The 9,413-nt window shown below is 38.6% G+C and overlaps 1 protein-coding gene across 1 annotated transcript; it reads right to left on the bottom strand.

Annotated features, from left to right (window-relative positions):
* Positions 1-144: 144 nt before the first annotated feature.
* TwdlT (TweedleT) lies at positions 145-2,037 on the bottom strand. Its single transcript, XM_011303338.1, has 3 exons — positions 1,932-2,037; positions 1,099-1,749; positions 145-1,011 (listed from the first exon to the last, which is right to left on the bottom strand). Exons 1-3 carry the CDS (start codon positions 1,944-1,946, stop codon positions 751-753), a joined length of 927 nt encoding a protein of 308 aa, XP_011301640.1. The 5' UTR covers positions 1,947-2,037; the 3' UTR covers positions 145-750.
* Positions 2,038-9,413: the final 7,376 nt, after the last annotated feature.

The raw sequence follows: 9,413 nt of genomic DNA on the forward strand, positions 1-9,413 counted from the left end.
ATATCGAAATCAAGAGGTGAAAGTTGCTGGAGCATTAATTCCCTTTTCTCCTTTCGATGGATAATTTAACATATTTATTATAACTCTGGCAAAATGATAAATTCGGTTACTGGATGGAATAAATAAAACGAAAAATCTTTATGTAAAAAAAATAATAAAAAAGAAGCTTTATTTCGCCACCGTTTTTCTTGCAAAAAAAAAAAGTAATCGTATAAACATTTTTCTTCTGTTTTCACTATCCTTCGACTTTTACCTTCGCCGTAGTCGTATTCTTCGTTATCTTCTTTCACTCAATTACAATATTAAACAGTTTATCATCATCATGAGGATCTTCAGGTATATTACAGTCGTACGATGATAATTATAATAAATTCGATGAGGAGGGATGAAGAGCAATGGTATGAGGACAGTATCACAGGGTTGATCGTACATCTGGGCATTCAATGATTATGATCAACGATGTGTTACCAGTTGTTTGATGATAATTCGATGTCTGTCGGACGTGGAAACAACGCGCGGTATCTCTTTTATCAATTGAAACACAAAAGGATAATCGCGCAGTGCACGTGCGTCGAACAATTCAATTATACTAATTACCGATAAATTCTAATCGTAATCACGTAGAGAGACATTGAGGACAAGTTTGGAGAGGAATGGATGATCAATGATAATTGGAGAGTTATGTCTCTTGTTGTCATTGTCATCGTTGGAAACGTGTTGTTGTTTGGATTGTGTCGATTATTGAATTGACTAGTACGGGCCGGATTGTCCGGGTGGTCCGTAGTTCGAGCTTGGCCCGGATGGTCCACTTGGTCCGGTGCTACCGTGTCCACCGTCAGCGATAATGCCTGATCCTGATGAGCCACTTCCAAGTCCACCGAGACCACCGTGACCACCACCCAGGGAACCACCTCCTAAAGAGCCACCACCGAGGGAACCACCTCCAAGTGAACCTCCACCGATTGATCCACCGCCAATCGATCCACCGCCGATTGATCCACCACCTTCCTTCTGTTAATTACAACAAAATATTTCATTCTATCTGTTACATATCTTACATATTACCGACATCTTGTCAACTTATTCCTTATTTTTTACCTGGGTCTTGTACTTGATGAAGTAAACCTCTGGTTTCGATGGCTGAGTTGGTGCGATTGTTGGCAGACTGATTTCCGGCTGCTCCTCGGGTTTCTTAACCAAAACGTAGATAAGCGTCTTCTGCTCGTCCTGTTGGAACGCTGGAATTGCTGGTGCAGTTGGTGTAGGTGCAGTTGGTGCCTTGATGAAGATAATCTTGTAGTGTTTCTGGGGCTGTCCAATTGGTCCAATCGGTCGGATTGGTCTCTCCTCGGGTGCCTCTGGTGGTGGTACATGCACGTAGATGTGCTTCTGAATGAGAGCACCACCAGAACCACCGCCAAATCCTCCAGATCCACCGCCAAATCCACCGGAACCACCACCAAAACCACCAGATCCACCACCAAATCCACCGCCGGAGCTACCACCAAATCCACCACCTGAGCTACCACCAAATCCAGAAATAGATCCAATGCTGCCACTTCCCAGTCCGAATGAACCACCACCGAGGGATCCTAGGGATCCACCGCCGATACCACCGTGACCACCAAGCCCTCCAAGGGAGCCACCACCCAGACTACCACCTCCTGGTGCTCCGTAGCTACCGCTTGGCTGCTGATAAGAGTATCCAGCCTCTGGCCTTGCCACCGCCACTGTGGCGAGCGCCACAATCTTCCAGAAAGAAAAATTTAATTAAATAAATTAGTCATTGCATTGAGTCACCGTAATTCCCAGCAATGGTGAAAGTAAACGATCACACGGTGATAATGTCGGAATTTACTGTTAATACGGAAGTGAAGGCACTGGATGAATATTTTTTTCTTTTCTTTTTTCTCTTTTGAATTTCAACTCACCATGAATACTCTCATGGCTGATTATGTTTAAACTCCAGCTGTATTATTGTGAGAGAGTCTTGGCTGCTGTTGCTCCTTTGATTGAGAACTGATGGTTGTTCACCGTTTGGTGAGCGGCTTTTATACGGACGAACGAGGCGTCTGCTACTGTAGAGGGTACCCACCAGGCGGGAGGATTTCGTGATGGTGGAGAGGAGAATGTTTCTTCTTTTTTTCCATTTTTTGTCATTTTTCTTTGGTCATTCTCTCTCTCTCAAGCACTTTGGCATCATAAGTCGATGGTACCATCGATGCATTGGCAGTCACTGGGTAATCTATGAAATATTTTAAATAAAATTGGTGAGGAATGAGTGGTGATTGCGACTGAATTGTTGGAGATTAACGATTGAGACATGAGGTAGAACTTTTTTCCGGGTAAAATTGCTGGAGTTCGTTATTCAACTGAGCGAATTGACGAGAATTATGGGGGGCTATTAATTTGTACGGAAGTTTAATCGCGCTTGGTAAATAATTCCAGTTATAATGAGTGGAGTGGGTGTGGGAGGGGGACTCCCTATTTCAGCCCACGGGGGTAATTAATTTAAAAAAACGTGCTTTCTTCAATTCTCTCCATTGGAAATACCACGGAGGATTCTATTTTAAAAGCACTCAGGAGTTCAACTCGAAGTTCGGAGTAGAGAAGTCTCTGGTACTTCTGATTGATCTGCAAACAGCTCGCATTCGCTCGCTACCGGTTTTCAAGCTAGTTCGTTCAATACAAATAATTGGTGACAAATAGAAAATTGTTTAAATTTATTTGGTACACATTACGTGAACTCGTGGATATCTTGTGACAATTTGGAGGGAGCAGGGTGACGGAATACTTTCTATGACATTTAACATTTGTCATAAGTTGAAATGATTGGAGAAAATTCTGACATTTCAGTAGATCGAGAGTGAACGATCTCTCAAAATAAATGACTGAATTAATCATTTAATCATGAAATCATTTGATTTAAAATTTCATTTTTTTCGTAATTAAAGTTTAATGACCCCAGGGTATATTGCAATTCGTGGAATGTCAGGGATGAGTCTTTAATGGACGTACATTATTGCATCATTAGAAATAACATCAAGTGCAGCTGTGTCCCAGTGGGTAATCGGTAATCCGCTCTGATTACGTCTAAGGAGACAGATCGTACGAGATACACCGCCTCAGATCTCTGGAAGATTATCGATGTGTCATGAAATCACTTAATCAATTCCGTGAGAATGACGCCAACTATTCCACTCGTCCCCACAAATTGCTGATTTATATCCCTCATTAAGATATCTACAATGAATTCTACACTGCTATGAGATCTTATTTTTATTTCGATTCAATTATCCCACTAGACGCGTAAAAAACTTTCAAATGTGAATAGAAAAAAAAATCGAAATTCCATTTGACCCGAATATTTTCGTGTTTGGTCTCTCCCTACTATATCCTCCGCTATTCCCCTCTCGCATGATTATTATAAATGTTTTTTTTTATAACCGGAGGCGAAGACTTTCGCGACTGGCGTTATTTTTGTGAATGTAATGGGACGGGCGGAGGAGGAGGGCCAAAGGATTCTCTCGAAATGAGAAAGGCAAAGTGAGAATTAAAAATTGAAAAGAGAAGTTAAAAAAAAAAATCGTTTGGATTGCAAATATAAAGGAAGAGGGTAATGTCGACGTGTGCACCTTTCTGCCCTGAAGCGGTCCGGGAGAATATTTTTCGTTGATGGTACGTCCGGGGCAATCGGTCGTTTCCACGTTCACCTTATTGCTGATGGTTATAACTCCATGTCTGGTGTCTTCACTTTTACTTGGTATACCCTCGAGTTCAGCACGCGCATCTGAATTCACGTCAGGAGGGAATGCCTTATAGGATTTTTTCAAATCGAGAAAAAAAAATCGACAACCGGATCGCCAGCTTTTATCAGATCTCCAAAGAATTTACATGCAATAAATAAATCATAACAATATATCTCACAACACCTAAAACCCTCCCTAGATAATCCCAAAATAATCATTACTGTCTCATTTAACGAAATAGTAATGACGGAAAATGCGAGAAAAATCGGTATTCATGTGTCGTAAATAAATCGTAATCTCTCTCCCATTTCTTAATCCCCTAACCCGCATACAATGAAATAATAATTACTTCATTCAACTTTAATTACTTCATTATTCCATTCACGAGTTGATCCTCTTCAACGGCTGCATAAGGCTAAATTCAATCGTTACGGAATGATAAAAACTCGACCAAGGGCAAGTGCTTTTCGCCTCAGGACTTTTACTCACCGATTTCGCACTGTTTTAGATATTTCAGCGATTTATCTCCCCCCGATTCCCACAAGTATTACGGTAATAGTATAACAGTAATTACATCGCCAACACCTGGCCACAGTATATTGAATATAATTCCCGTGAATTGAGCCAAGAGATTCACCGCTAGTTGCGATAAATTAGTTCACGGTTAATGGCTTGTACGAGATAAGCCGGGATAATTCGATTATCGCATTCAACGGATTATGAGATTATGTAAACATGAGGATAGGGTAATGGCAAGTCGGTGTATGTAGATCATGTACCTGTTGCAGTAGCTCTAATACTCACCCATTCGATTTATCGATGTCTCAATGAGCTCGGACATGTCATGTAATACCTACAGTGCATCTATATTTATTCCAGTTCCAGTAATGCCATAAAAAATTGTCTGCCAATCTTTTACCCAAATCATAACATTAATCGCCATGTCACTTGATATAATGTGAGAAAATTTTGTATTAAATCGACGTGACTAGACGCTCATCACTTTTACTTTTGCCTGGCACTTGTTCGATCCACGGATTTATTATTTAAAATATACAGTGGCCAATGTGTCGACACCTTGAAATCTCCATTTATTACCTCCTCAAGGACGAGTCGGGAATGGGGGATTTAATTGCTCAGAAAAAAATGGTGGATGAGCTTTCAGATGGACGGCATTAGAAAGTGTCCGGTGTTCAATTATATCTGTCCTGTTTTTCTTGTTGTATACCCTCCAGGCGTGTATTGATATCGATGCATGACAGGACTGATAATCCCGGCATTAATTAACCCTCCATAAATATTCAAATGAAAGTCTTAAGGGTTCTAATGAGACAACTCGTTACTCGTATATTATCATCATCCAAGTGTTTACTAAAAATGTACATTCACTTTGTCATTGCGATAATCCAGTCTAAATATTTTGCAGCGACAAAATTATTGTATTTATTATAATATTACACTTTCCGGATTACACCGACTCATAATATCGACCACAAAGATGAATACTGTAATGATCACGGGTTAAAAAACATTACCGGTAATTATTCACTTGAAAAACCATTATATTACGCCGCGTGCTCAATTACCTTTTCCACTTGAATTTCCAGTGGCAAAAAAAAAATAACTACTATATTTAAAGATAGCGAACCGAGATAATTCTATATTTCAATGCGCTATTATAAAAAAATTGCATTCTCCTTATAACTATCATCGTATTCTCTGAACAATCACAAGGGGAATAAAAGCCCGAGAAAATAGGGGAATGCCCACTCGATTATTTAATTTATTTATAAAGAAGAATACTCACAAATTTAATATAAAATTATTTTTGAATAATTTCATAACAATTACCAGTGAAAATAATACGAATTTCGAAGAGTAAATCATTCTGTCGGTTTTTATTTTCAGGAGATCAGGACTTGAACGAGGATATGTCGTAGGAATAAACAAAAGATGATGGGTATCGGTTCAATTGAATCAGCATTCACCTTCACCATGTATTAAGACCTATTGAGCGTCTGGTTCGACCGAAGAAAGTTGAGAGAATTTTCACCTCACGGTGAAAGCTTATTACGCGGTAAGACCCCCTTACGACACAGAGAACTCACGTATCTCCCTCAAATGTCTTCTTTCCTCTTTTCTCATCCCAACATCACAGTCATTGCCGGATATATTCGGAATTTACATCGAAATTCCGACTGCCTGAGCACTTCCTCCAGTCGTTCATTTGAATTTCCCGCGCTGTCGATGCGTCCAGGACGCGCACCGAGGGACGCCATCCTCTTTGTCTCGAGTTCTTCATCCTCAACCGACTTCATCACGCTTTATGAACAGTTAAGAATTATTTTTTAACGTAAATCATCGCGCCTTTAATTTATTTTTTTATTCTCGAATTATCACTCGGAAAATTTTAGAAAATTCACTTGACTACATTAACGTCATCCAACTCCTGTCGTAAATAATGGAGCTGACTCCAAGGAAGAATTAGAGAATGCATTTTTTTTCCCGCGAGTGGAGAAATATTTTATTCGCGAAAATTGGCGGTGCAATAAATCACGATAATAATTCGGGACTAACTTATAATTTCATAATAATTAGTAATAATTCACAGAGTTAACTGACACTAACACCTAAACAATAGCGATAAAAGTTTCCACCAATTTTCTAAATTGTCACTAATTATTCCCTATTTTTCATTTTATTTCCAGAATAGAGTAAAATCGATGAAATAAAATTAATTTCCTTTCACAAAATTTCGTAAAAAACAATTTTGTATCGATAAATTCGATTGATGGAATTGCAACAGGATAAATGAGTTCTCCGGTAATAAAATAAAAACTGGGAATAAAAATCTTAACAACAATAAATGTTAAACCGAGCGCGGAATTAATTTCCCATTGCGCACGAAAACATAACGTTATTTCATTATTTTCGTAACCTCGTAGGTATGACTTTGCCTTTCTTTTACAAAATGCACCTAGTGTAACTGGAGTGAATGAGAAAGGGAAAAGAAGATGAGAGAGAGAGGATGAGGTTTCTTATCGTCGAGGCATTATACGTAGTAACTTTGTGGCCGATTGCACAAAGTCATTTACACCAGTCACCTACACTCCAACTTTCTACAACTTATTTAATATTTTAGTAAATACATCAGTAACTATTTCAAACATCCACCAAGCCTGCCCAACTCAAATCAGATTATTGTTCAGATTTATCCATCATTTCCATGGGACTGATTACCGTGAAATATTATTCCAGTAAATGACATTTTGATGCTTCCACAATTGCACAACCGTCGAACAAAAATATTTTTCGAAACTCTCAGCAATCGTTCAATTATTAAACTCTTTCATTTGTGTAATTATGCGTGACCTTATGTTGAAAATCTACTGGTCGATACTTTCTACTTGAAAAAATCAATTACTCATCTCGATGATTAGAAGTATTGCGGGAGTTTAGTCAGACATATTAATTATTGCGGTAATTAATCTGACTTGTGCAATTGTTTCGGAGATATCCAATAGAATTTGAAGAACAACAAACTCATTATGATTTATGAATTCGAGTGTCGAAAGTAACTGTGAACGTATTGGAAGGCTCGTTAACAATGTTTGAATTTTTTTCAGTTAAGAGCATTCTTCACTTTATTATTTCACATCCGGTGATTCTCAACAATGGTTACCATGCAACTGTTCCATTTGGTCAGAACACCAAGTTCGAAGAAACTTACTGTACTCGGCCAATTGTTCATCACTGCTGTTATTCTAGTTCTTTATCTCGTCTCGTTTCAAAACACCAATTACCTCCCGCGATTATCGACAGGATAGGGGGTAGTTCCAAGTCTGAGTTAACGACTGCTGTGGGAAATAATAATAATAATAACAACAATTCGAGGATCTGACTCCAGTGGCACTGAAAATCACTCTAACAAGCACTCAGTTACGTTTTACCATTTTTTCCCTCATTTTCCGGGCTCTTTTCCCATTCCCCCCATTTTTTTTCCTCCAGATGATGGGGCAATCAGCACCTAGGTGTCAAAATACATATTCATCACACCTCTGAAATTTTTTTGAAGAGAGATAAACGACGGACTGAAGAAAAGAAGAAGAAAATTATTTTAGCTGTTGATTTTTCAAAGTTTCTAAGTGCAGATTTATAAACATTCCACTTGACGCTGGACGTAAAAAAATCTGGGATTGCGTACGCTACCATCATCACAAATGCCTGAGTCTCTCAACTTGTTCTCTTACGTAAATGAAGGTAAATTCAACCATTGTGTCCGCCACTTATTGCTCACCTGTTCCGACAGCACGCAGATCACGGATGAATTCCATTCTTGCGCTTTTTGCTTCATTCTGTTATTTTTTTTTCAACAATCCCTGAAAAATAAGGATTACCACAGGTTTTGAAGTGAGAGAGGATGGGGTGAAGATGACGAGTGACATAACAGTGGTCGCAGATAATACGGCAATAGCAATAACTATTAACTATTACGTGATGAAGAGAATTTGTGAGTGAATTCTTGAATTTTGTCCAGAGGTATTTCGCATTATCGATTTTTAATTGATGTTTTTATGGATAAATAAGAGGGAATAAATAAGAATTATGAATAAATAGTCTTCACGTGATTTAACGGCTGATTCAGAGTACCAAGTAATGATGCATTTTCATTAGAACTGGTGAGAGTGAATTCGTGAGGCATCCAATGGGCAGGTATACATAATAAGGATGACCAGATGACCGCGGCGACTTTCACATTCTGTAATCGAGATCTCTCGTACCGAGGGGAATGCTAAAATAGGATACCTCTCAAGTCCCCGAGGATCACCATAAATTTATCGAGTACCACCTCCCATCCTCCAAAAAAATCCGACAACCCCCGGTATTTTTTTCAATCCGATTACAAGACATTCTGCGCGAATCCCGAGTAATCGCGATCATACCATAATTTCACGTTTAGAAATTTGTCTGTCATATTTATCTCATCCAGTGCTTAAGCCAGGTATTTATTACGACACGGTGAATTTAGTGGCTACCATTAAAACCGGAAGAGAAAAATATTACGTTTAGAACAACTCCATCATTTACTTTCTTTTTATTCAAAGGGAAGATGAAAATATGAAAATATAAATATTTGGTTTTGTTTTAAATAATGTGTTTTGGTTCCTGCGTGGGTCAGAGTCGCATTTAATGGTTATTGTTATTCACATAAATGGAGAGTAAATGTGGATTGTTTTTTTAAAGAGGGGAGAATCGTGGGAAGCCTCTCGAATACAAGGACTTCAGGATGAACGGTGAAAGTATCTGCTAAACTCGAGCGTCTGAATCCGTACGCGTCTCGATACGATCTTTGACCCCCTTTCTCCCACTTTACCCACCTGATACACCGTAAACAGCTATTTCCGGTTCCGGTAATCTCAATGATGGAAAAATACCCATCTACATTATTTCCCCATTTTAATAAACATTAACAGATTTTTTATTTAACTATTCCCCTCTTCCACCTGCACCTCTCCCTCGGACTCCCAAAAAAAATGTCCGACGTTCCAAATTTGCAAAAAAAAAAAAGAAACGAAAATTTGGATTTTCCGAGATGTCGCAATTTTGGATCAGTCAACCGCTTTGTTGTACTTTTTTTTAATTATGTTTTTAATAAATAATTTT

Source organism: Fopius arisanus, unplaced genomic scaffold (genome assembly GCF_000806365.1).
Source record: "Fopius arisanus strain USDA-PBARC FA_bdor unplaced genomic scaffold, ASM80636v1 scaffold00031, whole genome shotgun sequence".
Lineage (NCBI taxonomy): Eukaryota > Metazoa > Arthropoda > Insecta > Hymenoptera > Braconidae > Fopius > Fopius arisanus.

Excerpts from the sequence above, each read along its gene's own strand:
- TwdlT (XM_011303338.1), bottom strand. Across the intron at positions 1,012-1,098 it reads TCATCAAGTACAAGACCCAG|AAGGAAGGTGGTGGATCAAT; the intron begins GTAAAAAATAAG and ends TGTAATTAACAG.